Genomic DNA, 23,787 nt, shown 5'->3' with positions numbered 1-23,787 from the left:
AAGAACAGGGCCTTCTCTGCAGTGGCTCCCTGCCTGTGGAATGCTCTCCCCTCAGAGAGGTTCACCTGGGGCCTTCATTATACACCTTTAGGCTCCAGGCAAAAACCTTTCTCTTTAACCAATTGACATCCAATGCCCCTTTAAAATGTGTTGGGGGAGGGGAGGGGGATTATTGTGTTGTTCCTGTTTTATTTTTATTATGCATTTTGTGTTTTTTATATTGTGTTTTTATCTCATGAACTGCCCTGAGACCTGCGGGTATAGGGCAGCGTACAAATTTAAACAAACGACGACGGGTCTTCAGCCATTTGTCAAAATCTGTTTAGCGAAGGTGCCTGACGTATCTCTGGGGGGAGTTCGAAGGCTTAGGATCTGCTACACAGAAGACCCTCTCCCTCCCCCAGTGCCACCCCCCCAAAAGCATCTGACGTCAGAGAAATCACCACCCTGCTGATCTCAGCACCCAAGAGGGTCTGCAGAGAAGGAGGTGGCCTTTCAGACTTTGGGGGCCTGAGTCAGAAGTGAACTGGCAGCCACTGCAGCCGTGTTAAAACACGAGCTATATAACATATAAATGGGACCCCAGCCAGTATCACCTGCCTGCTCCTCACCTGTGGGATGTTGACCAGGAGGCTTGCGTTGGGGACGTTGGCGACGCGGATGAGGCCCTGCTGAATGATGCGCTGGCCCTGGATCTGCACGCTGGGGACGGACGCCCGCGGGGCCAGGAGCAGGGGAGGGGGCCCCGAGCTGGAGTGCTGGCGGATGTTGTGGATTTGCTGGGGAGACACAGAGATGGGCTGATATAGATGGGATCCGAGGGGGGGGGGGATGGAAGAGAAGTTTTAAAAGAGGGGGAGCGGAGGATGACAGCCAAGGGGGAAGAAGGCAGAGAGGAAGATGGCGCAATGGGGGAGACGCAGAAAGGAGGAGGGGGGGAAGAGGAGGGGGAATGAGAGAGCAACAATATTAACTTTTTTTCCTCTTTGAAGACAAGAAATGGCAGAAAAACTGATCCTCCACTTATACCCCAGCTTTTCCTCCAGGGAGCTCAAGGTGGCACACATGGTTCACCCCCCCCCCAACAGAATCAGAACAACAACCCTGCCAGGTTGACTGAGTGGAGATAGGATAGCCATCTTCAAATATCTGAAGGGCTGTCACATGGAAGAAGGAACAAACTTGTTTTATTCTGCTCTGGAGGGTAGGACTCGAACCCATGGCTTCAAGTTACAAGAAAGGAGATTCCAACTAAATTTCAGGAGGAACTTTCTGACAGTGGAGCAGACTCCCTATGGAGCTTGTGTCGGACTCTCCTTCCTTGGAGGTTTCCAAGCAGAGGTTGGGTGGCCCTCTGCCATGGATGCTTAAGCAGAGATTCCCGCATTGCAGGGGGTTGGACTAGATGACCCTCGGGTCCCTTCCAACTCCACAATTCTATGATTCTATAGGTTGGTTAGGTTGAGATAGGCAGTGACTGCTGCCTCCCTGCCAGGGAGCACCCAGCGAGCTTCATGGCCGAGTGGGATTTGCACCCTGGTCTCTCCTAGGTCCTGAAGTGACCCTCTAACCACTGGTTCTCCAGGGGATGACTGAGCCACACCACAAGGTCGGAAGTCTTTTCCCATCTGCCAAACTCCCAGTCATAATGAAACACCCAACCGAATTCCACCACGATTTAAGAGCATGGAGTTACCCATGTCCTTTGATTTCGTAGAATCATAGAGCTGGGAGAGACCCACAAGGGTCATCTAGTCGAACTCCCTGTAATGCAGGAATTTCAATGGGTATACTCTGAGTAGGGCTAACAGCTGATGCACCCCGATGACTGAATGAAGCGCCATTTTAAGCAGCAGCCCACTACAGAATCATAAACCTGCAGAGTTGGAAGGGAAGCTGAGGATCATCTCGTTCAACCCCCTGCAAGGCAGGAACATGCAAGCTGTTCCATACAGGGATCGAACCTGCAATCTTGGGATTATCAGCACTGTGCTCCACCTAACTCAATGCTCTCTACACCAGAGCTTCCCAAACTTTTCATGCTGGCGACACACTTTTTAGACACGCATCGTTTCGCAGCACAGTAATTCCATTCCACTAGCAAACCGGAGGTTAAACTAACCCCTTTTGCAGCCCCTGGAGGAGTGCGGGGAGCGTTCGTGCAACACACCTACACAGGGCAGCCGACACACTAAGGTGTTGCAACACAAAGTTTGGAAAGCTCTCCTCTACGCTGACGGGCGGTGGCTCCCCCAGGGTTTCAGACTGGGGCTCCTGCTGCAGATTGCCCCTGAGCTACAGCCCCAACCAAGCCCTTCAAACGCAAAGCACAAGGTGGGGGGAAGCAGCTCACCTGTGCTCCTCTCACCAGAGGAGGCATGACTATCTGCGTGTTCTGCTGAGAGCCCAGCTTCGAAGATGCCTGCTGTCCTCCGCGGATCAACGGGGGAGGAATAACAGTCCCAGGAATACGTGAGGAATTCTGTATGGCACGAGAAGAGGAGACAAAGGACGTGAAGGAGCAAGTCCGTTCGATAAGCACCCCAGCCACCGATGATGCATCATTCGTTGGCCAGAATCTTTTGCTATATTCTTCAGGAGGTCCTGAAAACAGACCAGCGATTTCCAAAACGGACTAAAGAACAGGGTTAGGGCCAGTGTGGTGTAGTGGTTAGAGTCAGGCTGGGGAAGACCAGGGTTTCCCAAACTTGAGTCTCCAGCTGTTTTGGGACTACAACTCCCATCATCCCTAGCTAGCAGGACCCGTGGTCAAGGATGATGGAAATTGTAGTCCAAAAACAGCTGGAGACCCAAATTTGGGAAACTCTGCTGTAACCACACCGCACGGGCTCTCATCACATGGTCGCTGGTAAGGCACAATCACCTAGCCTACCTCACAGGGTTGTTGTCAGGGAATTAAACAAGGAGAGGGAGAATCATGTACGCCACCTTGAGTTCCGTGGAGAAAAATGGGGGTTATAAATGCAACAAATGAATAGATTAGCTTTTGGGGGTGGCAGCGGGGGGGGGGGAATGATGTCTTTCTTGTCCCAGAACCCCTCCAAGTAGGCTGCCTGTTGCATGTCTGGGGGTGAGTAGCTGAGTGGCTGGGAGGGGGGGGAGAGACTTAAACTCCCAACCGTCAACCTCTGTGGTTTTAACTGGACTGAACCCAGCAGAACTGCCTGCCTGAAAGGGGCTTCTTCCTGCTGTGTTTCTGAATAAGCAATTCCCCTGGCCTCAGCCTCCTTCAGGTCCTGCAGCAGGCTCCCTGTACTGGGCTACATTCGAGGAGACTCACTCAATCCCAATGCAGAGAGAAGGTGTCTATTTCTTAACCGCTGGGTGCTTAAAAAGATGAAGAAGCATACTTTAACATTTTGAGGGAAGGGGTGAAATGTGGCGGCTTTGTAATTTTGGGCGTGGGGAATCCGGGGAGCACCAGTGTAGATTTTGGTTCCCTTGCTGTTGAACAGCTTTGGATATCTGTCGGACCTGCAAACTTGCACTATTCTGTTAGCGTGAGCAAGATCTGCCCCCCCCCCAAGAAACAGCACAGAAACTGAACTGCCTACGTTTCAAGCAAGGCTTCATATTTGCTGATCTGAACCAACTTGCAAGAGGATGGCTCTGGCAGAGCATTCAGGCCATCACATTGCATTCCCCTCCTTAACCTCCTCACTCCCCCCCCCCTTTTGTTACTTCTCCCCCCGCAAAATCCACACACAGCTTTGCTTCCAGTTCTGCCGTGTGCAGATGGCTCCCTTGCGTGTACTGACCTGGAGGAGGGCTGACTTGCTGGAGGTGATGCTCTGCGTCCCTCGCACCAGCGGTGGAGGAGTCGCCACGGCATTTCCTGAGGAGCCAGTGGGCTACAAGGGGCACGTTGCAGGGGGTCGGGGAAGAGGGACCCAAGAAAGATAAATTAGGGGACAGGCAACTGAAAATCCTTGGGAGTGTTGCAGTAGTTGGCTCCCCCCCACCTCTCCATGCCCAACCCTCTCTCTTCCTGTGTCCTGGGGACATAGAAACTGCCTTGTATTGAATCAGACCATAGTCTATCTAGCTCAGCTTTGTCTACCCTGAACGGCAGTGCATTCAAACAACCCATCAATTTTTATTGTATAGATGTAGCCAAAGGCCTTCACAACAAACAACACAAAGGCTTCCCTGTAAAGCCACACAACACAAGTCTATAAAAGTCTACAGTGTGAAAGTTTGCATCATAAAATTTAAAATTACAATGCTGGATTTCCCAGCAGGGATGCTGAGAATTACGTAGCTGGATTTCCCACCTTCCTTGACTGCTGGGGGCCACTGGGAGCCGTTGCCCAACATCTCAAGGGTAACAAGTCCAGGGGCAGGGGGTGGGTGGGCAGAGGGGCAGGGGGCTTCTTGGTCCCTACATTATTTTCTATAGAGCACACCCAGGCTGGCACCCAGCAACCAACTGTATGTCTTGCTGGGATGCCTGAAAGTGGAGAGCAAATGTGAATAAAAAGTGGTAGACTGCTGCTGAACAGGGAAGTTCTGTTGGCTTCTCAACAGCTGTTGGCAGCTCCAGGACTGGGATGGGGCTCCAGATGTGGTCAGGCTCAACTCCCCCCCACAGCCAGCTCTTAGGGATGCTGAGAGCTTGAGGCTGGCGGATCCTGAATCGCCACAGGTCCCCATGCTTGCTCCAGAGGGAGGGGTGGTGTGCCACTGCGTTTAGAAATTAGCCTACTGAAATGTTGCTCCACCCACTTTTGCCCCCGGCCCCCCACCACCACGGCCATGCAGGGCCCTCGCCAGAAGGGAGTGTGGTCCTCAGGCTTAATCCCCGTACCTCACCACTGAAAGAATTACTTTAAGCCACTTTCCAGAGCAACAGCCCTATTTGCCTGTTGTTGGGGTGTGTGGAACCGGGATACGTCATTGAATGTACTGTTTATCACACTCTGTGGAGCTTACTTCTGAGTAGGCTTGCAAGGGATTGGGAATATTTTAAACCAAAGGCATCCAAGGGTGAAGCAGGGCAATCATGGGATGCTCACACCTGGTCTACAGTGTTAAAAACTCATATATAAGAACTAGGCACCAAAGGGCTCCTTCAACCAGGGTTACAGTCGCCAAAACGGAATGCTTACCATATTTTTCACTCCATAGGGCGCACCAGACCATAGGGCGCACCAGACCATAGGGCGCAGCTCGTTTTTAGAGGAGGAAACAAGAAAAAAAATATTTTTCTGGTTTTCCTCCTCTAAAAGCCCTGTTTTTTTTTGAGGATCAGCTAAAAGTTTTGCAGCTTTTTTTTACAAAGGGAAAAACCCTGTTTTTTTGAGGATCAGCTAAAAGTTTTGCAGCTCTTTTTTGCAAAGGGGGGAAAGCAAAGCTCCTTTTGCAGAGGGGGAAAAGCAAAGAGGAAAAGCCCTGTTTTTATGGGGTTCAACTCACATTTCTGCAGGTTCTTAAGGAAAGGGAGCCATTTCTACAGTTTCCAGACAGATAATCTAATCAGCCAGTCCCATGTCGCTGGGGAAACAAACAACCTCCCTCTGCAGCACATTCAACAATGGAGGCCTGGGCAAGGGGGTGGGGCTGAAAGGGAGCCGGGACTCTTATCTCTCTCCCGATCTCTTGCTGATCAGCTGCTGAGCGGGGTCCTTTCAACACCCCCTTTTCTCTTTGTAAAATAAAAAGCATGATCCTCTTTTGGCCCCTGGGCAATTCAGCTCCAGGGACCACCATTCGCCCCATAAGACGCACAGATATTTACCCTTACCTTTTTAGGAGGAAAAAGAGTGCGTCTTATGGAGCGAAAAATACAGTAGTTGCCAATGTGGGACCTGACGGCTCAAAAGTCAATGTGACAATTCATTCCAATTGTGCAGGTAAAATGTAAAGGATAGAATTCTACAAGGATGGGGTATGAGTCTGAGGAAACCATCCATACGCATCTTCACTTGGTCGCAAATGGCTAGTAATTCTGAATGCTGCTGGTCTGGTAGCTGTGCCTGGGCAGGAGGCAGCTAGGGACACCCCACCCACCCCCAGCGCACAGCTGCCATGGAGGAGCCGGCAGAAAGTGAAGGCTTCTTACCTTCTGAGCCGTCGTCTCCTTCTGTATCTGACTCTGCCGCAGTTTCTTCAGCAGGACGAGTTTCGCCTCCTCTAACCGTAGCTCCTCCTTCAGCTGCTTGATCATCTGCTCCCGCTCCTCGGGGCTGCTCTTCTGCAAGGGGGGTGGGGAAGGAGAGGGAAAGGGGGCTTAATTCTCCAGTTTGGGGATTTGCCGAAAGGGATGGCGTTTTGGGGAGGGATCTGCAGGGAAGAGAGGCGACAGCCATGGGGAGGTAAGGGGTGCAGGACTGGCCCCAGCCGGCAGAGTGGATCCAGACCTCCCTCCCTGCCCCCTTGCTCTATGGGCCTCTTTGACAGGTGGGTGGGACTGTTCACCTGTCAATCACCTGCCAACCTGGTGCCATTATGGATGCCCAGTGACGACGTCACCTTTTGTTTTGCTTGTCTGCAGACGTGGCTTGGGGACAGCACCTGCAGATTGGAACTGTCACATGTGGCATGTGACTCTTAATATCAGGGTCATGGGTTCACGTTGGGCAAAATACTCCTGCGTTGCAGGGGGTTGGACTAGATGACCCTTGGGATCCCTTCCAACTGTACAATTGTATAAGGTGAAGAAGGCACCTTCACCGATCCCTTTTCAGGACCAGCTAAAAACATTTTTGTTTAGACAAGCCTAGTCAGATGTATTTAGAAAGCTGGTGTGAGTTTTAATCTGCTTGCAATCTATTGCATTTTAGCTTTTCAAATATCTTAATTATTATTGTTAATTTTTCTTAGTGATATTATTTTTCAATAATAAAACAGTGTACAGTGGAGCCTCGGAAGCTGAATGCCTGTAAACCTGAATGTTTCGGTTCCCGAATGATCGAAAACCCAGAAGTGATTTTTCCAGTTTTCTAATGATTTTCGGAAGCCAAACGTCCGGGGCGGTTTCTGCTTGGCCGCAGGATGCTCCTGCAGCCAATCGGAAGCTGCACCTTGGAAGTCAAAAGGACTTCCGGACTGATTCCGTTCGACTTCCAAGGTACGTCTGTATAAATTTTGGCACCCAGCCTGAGTGGGCTCCAGCTGCCCCTGAAGGCAAAGCCCCAGAGGCTGCAGAAGTGAAGGCAAGCGGTGACTGGGCGAATCAGAGTTTTAGCAAAATGTGCGTGGATGAGGGGCAGAAGAGATGTACAAAAAGGGATGGCTTGTTTCAGTGCCACACCCAAGGAAAAGTCCCAGCGGAAGACAGAACAGGAGGAAGCAATGAAAATAGAAAGCCACAGCCGCCTGGCCTGAATGTGTCAAGTGAGGACTGGCAGCTATGTTAAGGCAAGGGCTAAGACTTACCATCAGCACCTCTGTGCTGGTCTCCTTTAACGGGATTTTCGTCAATCCATTCATTCTTGGGCTCGATGGCTCGTTGTCCGATAGTACTATTACATCGGGCGAAGGGACCCTCCTCTCTCGCTTGATGTCGCTGGAGGAGCCACCCCCCACACAGAAAGAAAAGCAGAGAGAAGAGAATAAATAACAGTAAATTATCACAGTATCACAGTAAAACACAGTGAAACAGTTCCAGCTAGCTGTTATTCAATTAACACACCACCTTCCCCAATGTACGTCCTTCAGAGAGGCTGCTGTGCTCCATCACCCCTGAACACTGGTCATGCTGGCTGCTGGGAGATGGAGTCCAGTATCACCCAGATCGCCAAAGGTTTTTCGGTCCTGGAGTAGGAAGAGGCATTCCTCTTTCTCAGGAGAGAGTGGCCCTTCTAAACAGAGGCATTCCTCCACCTCTTGAACGCAGCAGAGCAGCTGCTACCAAACCTTTTCAGGGCACTGTCCCCCCGGTCCCATAAACTCACCCCCAGTGCCCCCTACCCTGCAGGAAGCATCGTTCAGAACAGTGGTTTGCATAACCCACTGAAGGAGACAACACAATCAAATTCAGCAACAACTGGGTGCACATTTATTCAACATCCAACTGAAACTATTTAGTTTCGACAAAATCGATGAACTTGATCCAGGGATGCCAGCTTTTTGACAGCCATTTACACCCTCCTACTTGCTAGGCAGTGGCACTGCCCACTTGGGAGAACCACTGCAGTACAGAATGCTCCTTCTGAGAGCAGGGATGGGGCACCTGTGACCCCCAGATGTTGCTGCACTATAACTATGTCCATCACCGCTGCCTGTTGGCTGGGGCATGCCGAGAAGGCTCTAGGTTTGGGAAGGCTGGCCCAACATGCGGACTGGTCTTTGGAGGGGAGACACCAATATTTTCATTCATTTATAACCAAATGTACATCTCCTTCAAGGAGAATGAGATGGCGGGTATGGTTCTTCCCACGCATATAAGCACTCCTCATGACATGCCTGCGAGGCAGGGTAAGCCGAGTGTGACTAGCCCAAGTTGCAGGGCAGAGAGGGGATTTGAACCCAAGTCTCTCAAGGTCCTGAGACTAGGAGCTTCTAGTTCAGCCCAGACACTTAGATCAAGCTGTGAGGGCCTTCTGGTGCTTCCCTCACTGTGAGACAGGAAGCTACATCTAACCCTGTGGAATGCCGTCCCATCAGATGTCAAGGAATGAATGTTAGAAAATGAAGCTGTGCTTGGAATTGTAGAAGGTTTTGGATATAAATAAAGGATAAAAGAAAAATGTTAAGTACTTTCACAAGTAGAAAAGGAACGCTTATCAGGAAAGATAGGAAGTCTACTTGTTAGTGATTTAAGTATTAAATTTAGGTTTAGGTTATGTGTATAATCTAGGTTTATGTTAATCTTTCTTTTTATTTATTTACAAATGTACTCATCTATTTAGTTATATATTTTGAATTTTTCTTTTATTATATTGTTTATATATTGTTTATATAATATACGATATGGAGAATATGTAAAGTATGCAAAACTATGTAAACAATTGTAAAAGGATGGATGTTTATACCGACAATAAAATTAAATGAAAGCAAAAAAAAAAAAACAATGTCAAGGAAATAAGTACTATTATTACGATGTTTAATTTTACTGTTTATTAGTAGATTCTAATCAATTATTGAATATTGCTTTATTTGATATGTTGTTTATTTCAAAGTTATTGTGACTTTTTATATTGAACTTAGTTGGTTTCTAAGGTGCTACTGGAAGGAATTTTTTATATTTTTTATAATATGTTTTTGTATATACTGGAAGCTGCCCAGAGTGCCTGAGGCAACCCAGCTTGATGGGCGGGGTACAAATAATAAAATTCTTGCTGTTGTTAATTAGCAGAACTTTCACCCCACTTGTAGCAAGTGGTCTCCACGAAGAGGTTTCTGCGGATGCTGCAATACTTAGAAGAGTCTCTAGAGGGCGGCGTAAGGCAGTTCAAAATGCATCATTCCTCCAAAGGGGGACAAAAGGTGAAAGAGGGGTTATTCCCCCCCTCCCCACTTCTTAAGAACCACGACTGCATGCAATTAAACCTTAACCCAATGGAGACCCACTAAACTTAAGAGGCTCAAGCCAGATAAAGCACAGCTTGCGAAAGAGCACACTTCTTCCTCTGCAGACAATACCCAAAGGGTCCTATTACTTCCTACAGTCATATAGTGTTGGAAGGGGTTCTAAGGGTCCTCTAGTCCAGCCCCCTGCAATGCAGGAACATGCAGCTGTTCCTTGTGGGGGGATCGAACCTGCAGCCTTGGCATTATCAGCACCAGGCTCTAACCAACGGTGGTCTCCAGGCTGACTTTACTTTTAACAATAAGTAGTAGTAACCTTAAAAAACACTCCCTTCTTCCAATAGACAACAAAACAAGCCCCTGGCTCAAGTACTCTCTCACACGCCCCTCTTTATTTTGATAAGCAGGCCTGATTCTAGAGAAGAAAATAAATAAATAAATAAATAAATAGATGGATGGATGGATCTAAACACGGGACTTTTGCTGTAGACTCAAATTAGTTTCTACTGGCTTGTTTTTTGTTTTGTTTTTAAAAAAACACCATTTAATGCATTTATAACCCACCTTTTTATCCAAGGAGCTCAATTCTTTCCTCACCCCTTATTCTACCCACAGAACAACCACCCTGTGAGGTAGGTTAGCCTGAGAGGCACTGACTGACACCCAGCGAGATTCGTGGCTGAGTGAAGGGATTTTAACACTGGTCTCCCAGCAGCTCCTAGTCTGACACTGCTACTGGAAGGAATTTTTTATTTCATTTTGTTTTGACTATGGCAGACCAACACGGCGACCTACCTGTAACTGGAAAGCTCATACCAAGAACAAACTTAGCTGGTCTCTAAGGTGCTACTGGAAGGAATTTTTTATTTTGTTTTGTTTTGACTCTAGCCCAGGGTTTCCCAAACTTGGGCCTACAGCTGTTTTTGGACTACAACTCCCATCATCCCCGACCACTGGTCTTGCTAGCTAGGGATGATGGGAGTTGTAGTCCAAAAACAGCTGGAGACCCAAGTATGAGAAACCCTGGGCTAGCTACTGTACTGCAGAAGAGCTCTTCAACAACCCTCAAGGAAGCAAGCAAGCGTTCCTGTTGTATCTGGTGGTAGTCCTACTCTGAGCAGAGGAACCAAAACTGATGGACACAATGCCCTGCAGCTGAATCGGGCCAGAGGGGAGTCATCAGTTGGTCAGTGTGGTGCTGAGAACACCAAGGTTACAGGTTCAATCCTCATAAGGGATAGATGCATATTCCTGTATTGCAGGGGGTTGGACTAGATGATCCTAGAGGGTCCCTTCCATACTAGTCCATCCTCTTGTCCTCACAGTAGCCAAATAGATGCCCCAAAGGGAATCCCACAAGCAGGACTATAGCACAACACCAACTGTCCCCAGTTACGACTCTCGGCAACCCATATTTAGAGGTGTTTATTGCCTCTGACTGTGGAGCCCATTCATTTCAATGGGTCTACTCAAAGTGGAACTAACTTAGGTAAAACTTCTTTCTTGCAGTTGATGCAGATACTGGCCAATGTACTCTTCCTCAAAAACTTCTCAGCTCCGGCTTGTGGTTTTTAGTTGTGGTTTTAGTTAAGTGTCAAGTTTTGCAGTAATGAACTCTTGGGGAAGAAAGCAGTTTCTACCAGGCCAATGCCAAGTTTGGCAAGCGGGGCAGACACAGAGAGGGGGATACAAAGGAGCTTACGATTTCAAACAATGAAAATGAGGCCTTCTCTTTTGGAAAGGGGAGATACTTGGGTTTGGGACCTCTGCAACACTCCAGCCCTGACTACAGAAGGGAATGTCCAGTCTTGATCACGGAATCATAGAACGGTAGAATTGGAAGGGACCCCAAGGCCCATCTAGTCCAACCCCCTGCAACGCAGGAATCTCAGGGAAAGCATCCTCTTCTTACAGAGGGCCAGTTACACTACTAGCCTGCTTTCAACAAATACTATCAAGCAAATTCAGAGAGCTTCCCAAACCGTTGGCTTCTGTTAAAAACCCCAACACACCCACCCCTCCAATTTGCTAACTGTGCAAAATGTTTGCTCTGATCCTGAACATCTGCTGCCTTGTGGGATGATGATGATGATGATGAGATTTATATAGCACCCTTCATCTGAGAAGAAAAGGCTAAGGAGTAAACCCTACTCAAATCCAGAGTGGAGTTCCTAAAAGGGATGGATGGCACCTTGTCAGCCTCCTTCTGGCAACTCCTGCAGCTCAGCTGGTGCCAAACATCTTTCTCTGCTTTCCTTTGGGTTGCTGTCTGGGCAGTCCAGGACCCCATACACATGGCCCAGGCTTGCACCCAGGGGGGAAGTCACTTCAGTTTGGCTTCACCCCCGGAGACACACTCCATTGCCTCTCGAGACAGATGGATGCCCAAGGCAGCAGTGAGATGTACATTCAGCCTGGGAAGTGGCCGAATTTTCCTTTGGATCCCCCGAATTTTGGGTTCAGAAGCTCCTGGTTTGATGCCCAGCATTTCCAGACATGGCTGAGAAAAAAGGGGACCTTGTATCTGAAACCCTGGAAAGTCGCTGGGGATCCTGAGCTGAATTGTTCAATTGTATGCCTCTTGCACGGAAAAAGAACCGGCCAAGTTTTAACCCCTTCTGCTACGTGCAAACTAAAAAATCTCTCTCACACACACATACATACACAACGCACACGGTCGCCCTTCTATAATCAGTTATCACAGCAGCATCATAAGACGGTGAACTTCCTGTAATGCTAAGGAAGCCAAAGGGCTCACCCCCCATGCACACCGCCCAAAAAGTCACATGATCCCATTGGTCATGTGGATTAAAAAAACCCAAAAAACAATTCCTTTCCACATCCTGGAAAAAGTCATGGCAACCAACCGGTCGGAACCGGTTTTGTGACACATTTGCTTTCATTTTGTGGAGTGGGAAGTTGTTGTTGGGGTGGGGGGAGGAAGGAAGGGAGGGAGGAGGAGGAGGAGGAAGAGACAGGTAGTGGAAAGAAAATGGAGGGGGTTGGAAGGAAGAAAAGTCTCTCTCACTCAGACACACACAGAAAAAAGGGCAGGCAGGCAAGCTGAGACTAGGAACCTTAAACTTTCTGAAACCAGCTGAACTATGAGGTTCTGCAGAACCTGTTTTGTACACCTAACTTTTTTTTATTTCTGCATTTAACAGCGTCATTCCTCCTGCTTAGTTTTAAGGCACTAATTTTGTTGGCTAAGTTGCATCGTTTTGCATAACATTTTTTATATATTTATTGCAGTGACTGCCAAACAGAAACTTTCTATTCTTATGGCAATAGATATTTTGATCATTATTTAGATTTGTATAAATTCATTAAATTTATATATCGCCCTTCATCCAAAGATCACAGAGGGTAGTTTACAACATAAAAACCACAAAATACATAACATTTTTTTTTAAAAAAAACCCAAACCAATACTATATGTGGCTTCAGCGATTAATGGCATCCTACTAGGTTCAAGGAAAAACTTGTCTGAAGCGCTGTTTTGTTGTTTTTATTATCATCTACCTACTTACGCAATTTAACGTTTCTAGGTGGGTTTCATCTAACTAAGAGTAGACCCATTAAGGAACTTAAGTTAGTTCACGCATTTCAATAGCTCTGCTCTCCAGCTAATGTTGGATATAACCCACAATACTGTATGGATTTGTTTTCTGTATTGATTCGCATTATTTTAAATTTTTATTTCTTTTTTTTTACTGCAGCATTTAATAATAATAATAATAATAATAATAATAATAATAATAATAATAATAATAATAATTTATTTGTAACCCGCCCATCTGTATGGGTCCCCCCAGCCACTCTGGGCGGCCATGTTCATGTGGGTATTTCTGTTTTTAATATTATCATTATTTATTGTCAATGATTTATATGCCACTTATTAACAACACCCACTAAGCAGTGTATAATAATTCAAAACAATGCAAATAACTATTATGATCACCGTAATCATCAACAATTTTACATAGCGCTCAATTACAAAAGCGCCTACAATGCAAACAATTTGTTTAATTTGCAAGTAATCTGTTTATGTACCACTCAATTACAACAGCCCCTAAGCAGTGGGTAATAAACTCAAAACAATGCAAATAACTATTAGAATTATAGAGTTTGAAGAGACCCTGATGATCAGTCCCAGCCCCCTGTAAAGCAGGAATACACAGCTGTCCGGGGATCAAACCTGCAACCTTGGCATTATCAGCACTGCGCTCTAACCAACTGTGCTGTCATTATTTTCAACAATTTACATACCACTCAATTGCAGCAGCCTCTACGCAGCAGCGTATAATAAACTCAAAACAATGCAAACAACAACAGCAGCAGCTAAAAATGAAAAAAACCAGGGTATCCTTGTGAGCCACTTTGGGTACAATGGTGGGAAATGTATGCAAATCTAGGAAGACGTTCAAGAAAGGCATCTGCAAAGAAAAACTGCACAAAAACACACACTTCTACTGCCCACAGCGCTTTTTTGTTCAAATGTCAACATACCACATAGGTTTATTTGGGAGCAAGCCTCCATCAGGTCGAGTGGAACTGATTCCCCACAAAGATTAAAGTCCTTTTTCAGGGGGTTGGAGGAAGGATAATAGAATGGTTGCGTTGGAAGGGACCCCTGTGGGTCATCTAGACCAACCCCCTGCAATACAGGAATAGGCAGCTGTCCAGGCAACTTTTTTCCTTCTTTCTTTACTGCAGCATTTACTGTTCATGTGGGTATATCTATTTTTAATATCATCATCATCATTATTCATTTTCAACCATTTATGTACCACTTATTACAACAGCCCCTAAGCAGTGGATAATAAACTCAATATAACGCAAAGAAATTTTATCTATCCATCATCCATCCATCCAAGCTGCTTCTCCTTCATGCTGTTGGAAAGTTGTCTTGCACAGAGCCCTGGCTTCATTCAGCTCAGCTCCCCCCCCCCCCGCATTGTTCACTTGGCAGCAACTGTCCAGTTTTAGGTGTAGGGGTGTGTGTGTGTGTCTTCCTCAGTCCCCACTTGGATATAAATCAGGATTAGAACCTGGGAGGTTTTTGGGTACAAAGCAGATGCTCTAGCACAGAATTCAGGCTCCTGCCTTTAAAAGACAAGAGGAAGATTCTAGCCCTCATGGTTCTAGAACAGTGTTTCCCAAACTTGGGTCTCCAGCTGTTGTTGGGACTACAATTCCCATCATCCTTGACCACTGGTCCTGCTGTGTAGAGATGATGGGACTCGTAGTCCAACAACAGCTGGAGACCCAAGTTTGGGAAACACTGATCTAGAATCTGAAATCAGACAGGATGCAGAGTCAGACCACTAGTCCATCTAGCTCAGTATTAAAGAACAAAGAATGACGAGTATTGTCTCCTACCAATTACTGCTGGAAGCTGTCCAGGTGGGAATCTCGCCTACCTGGAGATGGCAGGGACTGGACATGGGACATTTGGAACGCAAAGCAGGTGCTGTGCCACGAGGCCTTCCTCTAAAAACGTAGCAAGGTTCCTGTCCCTATTGTTCTGGATTCACAGCAGATTTGAATGTCTCTCCCAGGTCTGGACACACAGGAAGAGTCAGGTGAGTGTGTGCCTGCAGTAACTTATCTTGGGGATGAAAGAAGTCTCTTTGGAATCCAGGAAGTTTCTCCCAAACAGGAAGTAAAAAGAGCAGAAATAAATGCCATCTCTCCCACCCTCCTCCTCAAATAAAACAAAATATCTCAGAAGAACATCTTTAGAGTTTGAAATTGTGTGGTGAATAGTGCCTGTAGGGTGGGGTGTGGGGAACAAACAAACACACACACACACACACACACACACACACACACACACACGATACCCACACAGCTCATCAGCATAACCTGTCCTCCCAGAAGAGCTGGTAGGCCAAGGATCCTTGTTATCAATCCCAAATAAATCTTTTAAAATTCAGCAGCCTTAAACGCTACCAGGCGTCAGGTAGTTTTCCAAGAAGGGTGAAGAGGCACCCGGGCAGGACAGGGCAGTCAATATTAAAATTAAAACGTGGACCTTCTCACATTTCCACCAATTGTGCCCACAAAACAAATTGCTCCAGGGTTAAGAGTTTAAAAGAGCAGGGAAAGCGGAGTCTGCAAAGGGCCCCCCCAAAATGCTGCTTGCTCATCACCAGCCTTGGAAAACACTTTTTTTTTATAGATGGCTGCTGTGCGTGTGCCTTTTGGCCAAATGAAGGCTGCAGAAGGTTATCATGCACTTACAAAGATGACACCATGTCACTCAAGAAAAACTGCAAACTGCAGCCCAAAATAAATAACCGGCTTTTCACTTAAGACTGGGCCCAAGATTCTCCCAGTAGTCTGCTATAAGAATGTAAGAAGAGCAGGCATAGGCAAACTCGGCCCTCCAGATGTTTTGGGACTACAACTCCCACCATCCCTAGCTAACAGGACCAGTGGTCAGGGATGATGGGAATTGTAGTCTCAAAAACATCTGAAGGGCCGAGTTTGCCTATGCCTGAAGAAGAGCCTGCTGGATCAGGTCAATGGCCCATCTAGCCTGTTCTTGCAGGGGCCAACCATAGAATCCTAGAGTTGGAAGGGACCCCAAGGGCCATCCAGTCCAACCCCCTGCCAAGCAGGAAACACCATCAAAGCATTCCTGATAGATGGCTGTCAAGCCTCCGCTTAAAGACCTCCAAAGAAGGAGACTCCACCACACTCCTTGGCAGCAAATTCCACTGTCGGACAGCTCTCACTGTCAGGAAGTTCTGCCTAATGTTTAGGTGGAATCTTCTTTCTTGTAGTTTGAATCCATTTCCCCGTGTCCGCTTCTCTGGAGCAGCAGAAAACAACCTTTCACCCTCCTCTATATGACATCCTTTGATATATTTGAACATGGCTATCATATCACCCCTTAACCTTCTCTTCTCCAGGCTAAACATACCCAGCTCCCTAAGCCGTTCCTCATAAGGCATCGTTTCCAGGCCTTTGACCATTTTGGTTGCCCTCCTCTGGACACGTTCCAGCTTGTCAGTATCCTTCTTGAACTGTGGTGCCCAGAACTGGACACAGTATTCCAGGTGAGGTCTGACCAGAGCGGAATACAGTGGTACTATTACTTCCCTTGATCTAGATGCTATACTCCTATTGATGCAGCCCAGAATTGCTGCATCCAGATGCCTTTGGAAAACCTCAGGTAGGACCGGAGCGCAAGAGCAGCTCTCCCTTCCAATGGCCAAGGATGATGGGGAGTCAAACATCTGGAGGACCACGGAGGTTCCCCATCCCTGCTATGGAAGGAGGTCCCCTGGAGGCATCTTGGTGTTTTCCTGACCTAAGAAGTCACATTCATTCTGCATGCAAGAGATGGAGGAATGCCTTCATTTAGACCAGGACCTCGAAAGACCTTCATCCCCCCAGGGGTTACACAGAGTCAGGCCCTTGGATCCATTAGCTCAGAACTGCCCGCTCCAACTGGCAGTGGATCTCAAGGGCTTTAGGCAGGAGTCTCTCCCAGCTATATCTGGAGATACCAGGGGTGGGAGAGAGCTGGGAGAATGCCTCTATTCAGAAGAGGAATTTTCTGAGAAAGGGGAATGGCGAAAACGTGCATCCTTCCAGGTGCTGTTGGGACACCCAAGAGTGGTATAATAAATAATAATAATAATAATAATAATAATAATAATAATAATAAACAACAACTATCCATCTGGCTGGGTTTCCTCAGCCACTCTGGGTCACTCCCAGCACATATAAAAACACAATAAAATGTCAAATATTAAAAACATCCTGATACAGGGCTGCCTTCAGATGTCTTCTACAAGCTGTGTAGTTCTTTATCTCCTTGACATCTACAGGCCACCTACCTTTTTGAGGTGCTCATGTCCACCGGCTCGTCTCCCGTCTGCACCTCCACTTTGATCGTGGCTTTCATCTCCCCTCCTTTTAACAATCCCTGGACTCTCCCAGATGTGGGTTCGCTCTTCACCTTGAGGTCTCCCCCTTCCGTGTTGGCCTCGGGGGCCCCCAGGAGCCCCTTGTCCATCTTCATCTTCTTGCAGTCCACGTCGTTCTGGGTGATCTCCCGCTCGAGGGCTCGCTTCTGACTTCGCGTCCGGCAAGCTTCTTCTGTCATTATGGTACTCTGATGGAGTGGGGAAGTAACACAAGGAGAGGAAAAGGGGAGGGAAGAGGAAGAAGGTCATTCATCCAGGCAACAAAGATCAGAGTATCACAATGGTTTAAATTTTAATATAATAAAAAAAGCAGCAGTCTGCACTAGCTGCTTAGGGAGTGCAAAAGGGAGTGGAGTGCTCAGCTCTGTTTCAAGCAGCACTCACAACTCAACTCATGGGGAAATGGAAGAATCTGAAATCAGGGGCAAGTTCACTGCAAGAAGACTTGGAGACTCCCTACCCACTTTTTTATTTTATTTATAAAACCTGCTCAATTTTGCTTGCCTTTCCCCCCTCCTCCCTTTAAAAACCTGCCCTTTATCCTGAACACCTGCTTCTCATGACTGAAAGTTTCCAAGTCCCTCCTGACACATCCTGGTGTTTGGGAAAGGCCTCGCATTATTATTATTGTTTTTTTAAAGGTACAGAGAACATGCCTTTTACTGCTAAAGAGATTACAGGCTTTATTCCACCGCTGGTCCTAAAAGCCACCAGAGAGAATGTCTTACAGGAGAACGATTGTGGGAACGACGCACAGGAAGTACTCAAAACTCGTGGAAGTAGTTGGGGAGAGATTTGGGGGGGCTTTTTTTTTTAAAAAAAAAAAGTTTTTTTTTAAAGTGGTGGTGGGGTGGAGGGTTGCATTTCCCCCACCCCACCCTGGGGGTGTGTGTTGCCTCTCCAATTGTACCTGCAAAAGAGGCAGACACACACACACACACACACCAAACCTCTTCTGATTTGGGGGTGGGGAAGGGCAGGGAGCAAAGAGCTGAGTCAGTTTGTGATCCCATGACATCACTGGGTCCACACATGACCCTTTCCCAGGATTCAGTGGGAGAGACAAAGCACTTTCCAGAAAACCGGTCTGAACTGGTTCCAGACAACAAGGCTATGTGTTGTTAACCCCTCGCAGCAGAGAGAGAGAGAGAGCGCGAGAGAGGAGACTGCCACCACCCCTGCGTCTGCCTGTGGGTGGGGTGGGGCTGGGGGGCTGCAGTTGGGCATTCCAGAACACAGAATCCCAGGGAATAAATGGGAAGCGGGTGGGGGAGACCACCCCACTGCGTCCTCTTAAAGGGGCAGCGCAGGTGGTGGTCAGCCGGTCGGTCGGGGTTGAGAAAGCCATTTTGGAGAAGCGGGGTGGGATGGGGTGCCCGTCAAAGACAGATATAGAAAAAGGGGGGGGGGTGCGAAGTCAAGGACCAGGGTGTGTGAGATGAACGCCATGAGCCCAGCCCCCAGGAGAATTGCACAGCGGGGAGTTGGCAAAGAAATAGCAACTTTTCTCCAAACCAGGAAGGTTGGGGGGGGGGGAGAGGAAAGGCTTCCCAGGATGCATTGCACAGGAGGAAGAAACTTCCCCCTCCATGGAAAAACAAGGTGGAGGCAGGAAAAGAAATGCATTTGCCTCAGGTGGCCTGTCCCTGCAAACAGAAAACCCTTCCAGACTTTAAAGAGCCGAAGCAGCACCGCATTTTGCAAACCACGAGGTCTAGGAAGCTGCTTTGTCAATTTGGGGGAGAGATGGGATTCTCTGGCGTCTAGCCCACTGCCGCTGGCTGCCAGGGGTGCCAACCTGAAGAAAATATTGAGGGGGGGGGCAGGTAAGCCCCGCCCCACAGAATCGATCACATGATGCGGTGTAGGCACACCATTTGAAGGGCAATGCCCATCAACTTTGGAGAGGGGCAGCCCCCTCAAATATTTTATGGGGGGCCCAAGGGACCTCAGCCCCTAGGAACTGGCTCCTCAGATCAAGGGGCTCCGCAGATGGTGGAGGGACTCCCCTTTCCCTGCAGGCAGCATAGCCAATGGTTGGGAGTGAGGGCAGTTGGAGCCCAGCATCCAGGGGGGTTGCAAGTGCTCCCCATTCCCAAAGCTCACAATTTGCCTGCAGATATTTGCACCCGAAGAGAGCTGCCAGTGTGTTGCTTGTTTGTTAAATTTGTACAACGCCCTGTCAGGGCGGTTGACACCACAAAAGATGCAAAACAGAAGCAGAAAATGTGCTATGAATAAAGTTGTGTTTGTGTGTGTGTGTGTAAACACCTTGTACAACCGGATCCCAGCGGAACTTAAGTGTGCACAACTCAAGGAGGAAAGAGAGCTGAACCTACAGCTACGCTTGAAATGCTCCTCCCTAGGGGTAGGGAAGCCACAAAACTCCTGGGCAGAGACTCCTTTCAATAGCCAAGAAGTCTTCCAAGTCTGCAATTCTATGATTTAGTGCAGTGTTTTTCAACCACTGTTCCGCGGCACACTAGTGTGCCGCGAGATGTTGCCTGGTGTGCCGTGGGAAAATTACTTTATATATAGTCAATATAGGCACAGAGTTAATTTTTTTAACATTTTCTAATGGTGGTGTGCCTCGTGATTTTTTTCATGAAACAAGTGTGCCTTTGCCCAAAAAAGGTTGAAAAACACTGATTTAGTGTATCTGAAGAAGTGTGCATGCACACGAAAGCTCATACCAAGAACAAACTTAGTTGGTCTCTAAGGTGCTACTGGAAGGATTATTATTATTATTATTATTATTATTATTATTATTATTATTATTATTATTATTATCATCATGTGGTTAGTCCAGCCTGCAAACTAAGGGAAGAAGAAAACCTCACCACCTTTGTCAGTTTCAGCCAAGTTAAAAAGGGACCCCTGACCATTAGGTCCAGTTGCAGATGACTCTGGGGTTGCGGCGCTCATTTCGTTTTCTGGCCGAGGAAGCTGGCATACAGCTTCTGGGTCTTGTGGCCAGCATGACTAAGCAGCTTCTGGCGAACCAGAGCAGAGCACGGAAACGCCGTTTACCTTCCCGTCGGAGCGGTACCTATTGATCTACTTGCACTTTGACGTGCTTTTGAACTGCTAGGTTGGCAGGAGTAGGGACCGAGCAACGGGAGCTCACCCCGTTGTGGGGATTCGAACCGCCGACCTTCTGATCGGCAAGCCCTAGGCTCTGGTTTAACCCACAGCGCCACCTTCGTCCCTCTTCTGCCTAGTTACCTCTCTGCAATTCTCGACTCGCCCCAGGCGAATGAGGCTCTTTATACCACTTGCACCCGCCACCCCTTTTCCTGTCTGTCACAATAATGGGGAACAGGCCCTTCTATCACTTGGAAGACAGGAAGCTGGGGTTGGTTTTTTTTTGCAGCCCCAGAAACGTTTTTAAAAAAATACCCCCAACCACCTCCCTTTAAAGAAATGGAGACAAACCTGGTATAATTCAGGCAGTGTCTTTTCCAGCATGGGGTGCCTCGTGACAGAATCCTATCACATACTGACATAAATTCACCTCCTGCGAAGGAATAGAGGCGAAGGAATTAAGGAGCTGGCGGGAGAGTTATACCGCTTTCTTTCGCCACTGCAGGGAGGATTATAAGGGAAAGGAAAGGAAAGGAAAGGAAAGGAAAGAAAAAGCAAAGTGTAAATTTCAGTTTGTGAAGGTTAAGGAGAGCCCTGCAGCTGGTTACCCCAGAGGGGAGTCCCATCGAGTCCTGCATCCTGCCCTCACAGTGGCCAACATCTACAAGCAGCAGCTGAGCCAGCAACCTGTGCTCAGAGAAAAAGAAATTGGGCATATACAGACATTTCCATACATAGCTGCCACTATAGCCTCCAGAGGAAGTTCTACCTGCTTCCCGACAAAAAGGAAACCTTTCTTGGTCCTGTGAGTTTTGGGCAACCAGCTAACACTGCATGCAAACAAACGTATTAGGAAAGGGGAAGTTTGCAACACATTAAAACATCCAATCAAACAATCCAGAATAAAATAAATTCAAGCTTCAAGGAAAATATTTCAGATCCTTCTCTCTAAGGGACATTTTGCTTTTCTCCCGTTGCCAACCTGGCATCCAGAGGTCCCCGTGTGGTGGCAACTGGGCCTGCGCCAGCTGCAAAACCTGCCTGCTAATTTCTAACTGCCGGGAGAGCCACTGCTGCCAGCCAGTGTAGGCAATGCAGAGCTAGAGGGACAAGTAGTCCGAGTGCATAAGACAGCCTCCAAAGTTCGTATTTCCACCTCTGATGCAGCAGGGATACTGAGGGAAGAGCTTTGGGAAAGAGCATCACCCTCATCGTATGGACAGGTCTACACAGGAGGAGGCGTGCTTGTTTACCCAAGCGTTGGGTGGTGGCTGAAGAAGACTGTTGCAGGCAACCCTGAGACCACTGGATAGAGGAATGCTCTAACAGCTTTGAGGTGTTTTTAATTGCAATTGCTTTAAAAATGTTTCAGCTTTATTTTTGGATTGCCCATCTCTCTGCTGCCCTGGGCTCCTTCGAGAGGAAATGGTGGGGATAAAAAAAACCCCAACAGAAACCCAAAGAAACAATTCAATCAACGGAATGGGAAGCATGGTCTGATATGACAGGCGCAATGGGCTTTGTGGCTAGGCCTACCTTGCAGGGTCGTTGTGCGGGATGTTGAAGCCTGTGTGGGGTGGGGGCAATGCACTCTTCCCCTTGAGTGTTTACGTCTGGTTGGAGTCATCGAATCGTGGAGCTGGAAGGGACCACGAGGGTCATCTAGTCCAACCCCTGCAATGCAGGAAGCTTTCGCCTAATGTGGGTTTCGAACCCACGACCCTGAGAGAATTGCCCTGGAATCCCGATCGCGCCTCTCGCTTGCCTGGATGCATGCAGAGGGGTATGTGAGAGTCCATATATAGAAAATAGCTTGCTTTCGGGGGGGGGGGAATCAATGCCATCTGAACAGCAGCAGCAACAACAACCCTGCAAGGGAGGGCCACATGCACAGACCTCTGAGCTCCTTCTGGAGGAAAGTAGGGGTGCAGGGAGGATAAACCGAAGAAGCCAATGGAAAACAGAAAGCCACTCGACTTAGCATGCAGAACGGCAGCCTCTCTGGACGAGAACCAGCGCTGCTGCCTCAAGCACTAATGCAAATCAAAGCCTACATCTTAAGGAAATGGGTCTCCAGAGAGAGCAGGATGCTGGAGAGGCGAAAAACAATCCCCACCAGACAACCAGGGAAAAACAACCAAGGTGTGGAAGGAAGGTGAAGAGAACAGGACGATTCCACGGCCACCAGTTCACGATGGCTGCTGTTCGGCCAGCATGGTTAGAGGTGGCGAATGCCTCTAGGTCAGGGTTTCCCAAACTTAAGTTCTCCAGCTGTTTCTGGACTACAACTCCCATCATCCTTAGCTAGCAGGACCAGAGGCCAGGGATGATGGTAATTGTAGTAAAAAACAACAACAACCCCCCTCCACCAATAAACAGTTTGGGAAACTCTGCGGCCTGGATTCCAGTTGCTGCTTGTGGGCTTCTCATGGGGGCATTTGCCTGGCCACGCTTAGGACAGGATGCTGGGCCAAATGGCCTGATCCTGCGGCTGCAGGGCTCTTTTTATGTGGCGAGCACTCGGTGCAAGTGCAAACAGCTTGTGCCAACTTTCATTTACAACCTTTTCAATGTCCAAGTGAAACAAAAGTTTCCTTCACCTGGACCTTTTTTAATTACACTCTGGCCCAGGAAACACTCTTCCTTCCTTGATCCTTATAAACCCACCCTTTTCTTATTTATTCTGTTGAAACAGAATCGTAGAGTTGGAAGGTACCCAAGGGTCATCTAGTCCAACCCCCTGCAATGCAGGAATCTCAGCTAAAGCATGAAATTGTACCTGTGGACATACTGAAATCAGTATTTAATTATTTATTTTTTAAAAAAAGGAAGGCCCCCTCCTCTCCCCAAGTAAACAGAGTTGTATTCTTGCTTGTAATAAATAATAATAATAATAATAATGTCATATATGTTTTAGCCATAAAGAAAGCAGAAAATAAAAGTTTCTCTCCTTAAAAAAAACCCCCAACACATTTTCCCTACATTCCTAAATTATTTGGATAAAGAAAAATATCAGATATTGCAGCTCATATTCCGGAATATTCAGTTCTACTCATAGTAGCTCTTTGAAAATAATGTTGGGCATGGCAGTGCAATCCAGTCAGGTCTACTCTGAAGTAAGTCCTATTAAATTTGCTGGGGCTTACTCCCAGGTAAGTAAGGTTTAAGGATTGTAGCCTAACTTTAGGTCCACTGATTTCAACCAACCTACTTACAGTAGGACTCAAGTTGAATAAAGACAGACACTTAATTTAAAAGGCAAGTTCTA

The 23,787-nt window shown here is 47.5% G+C and overlaps 1 protein-coding gene across 4 annotated transcripts in view; it reads right to left on the bottom strand.

Moving 5' to 3' along the window:
* Positions 1-23,787, bottom strand: part of GATAD2A (GATA zinc finger domain containing 2A) — a 75,024-nt gene that overhangs the window by 7,576 nt on the left and 43,661 nt on the right. For 2 of the 4 annotated variants that reach the window (XM_033136532.1, XM_033136535.1), the window contains exons 1-7: positions 20,871-20,975; positions 17,346-17,623; positions 7,399-7,528; positions 6,083-6,214; positions 3,780-3,872; positions 2,354-2,482; positions 612-800 (exon numbers count right to left, since the gene is read on the bottom strand). In XM_033136532.1, the coding sequence (XP_032992423.1) occupies positions 612-800; positions 2,354-2,482; positions 3,780-3,872; positions 6,083-6,214; positions 7,399-7,528; positions 17,346-17,623; positions 20,871-20,903 (984 nt within the window). In that variant the 5' untranslated portion in view covers positions 20,904-20,975. Of the gene's footprint in view, positions 1-611; positions 801-2,353; positions 2,483-3,779; positions 3,873-6,082; positions 6,215-7,398; positions 7,529-17,345; positions 17,624-20,870; positions 20,976-23,787 lie in introns of those variants that run through there. The other 2 variants (XM_033136533.1, XM_033136534.1) reach the window with 2 other exon arrangements.

Source organism: Lacerta agilis, chromosome 18 (assembly GCF_009819535.1).
Source record: "Lacerta agilis isolate rLacAgi1 chromosome 18, rLacAgi1.pri, whole genome shotgun sequence".
Taxonomy (NCBI): domain Eukaryota; kingdom Metazoa; phylum Chordata; class Lepidosauria; order Squamata; family Lacertidae; genus Lacerta; species Lacerta agilis.
This window is presented reverse-complemented; position numbering and strand designations above follow the sequence as displayed.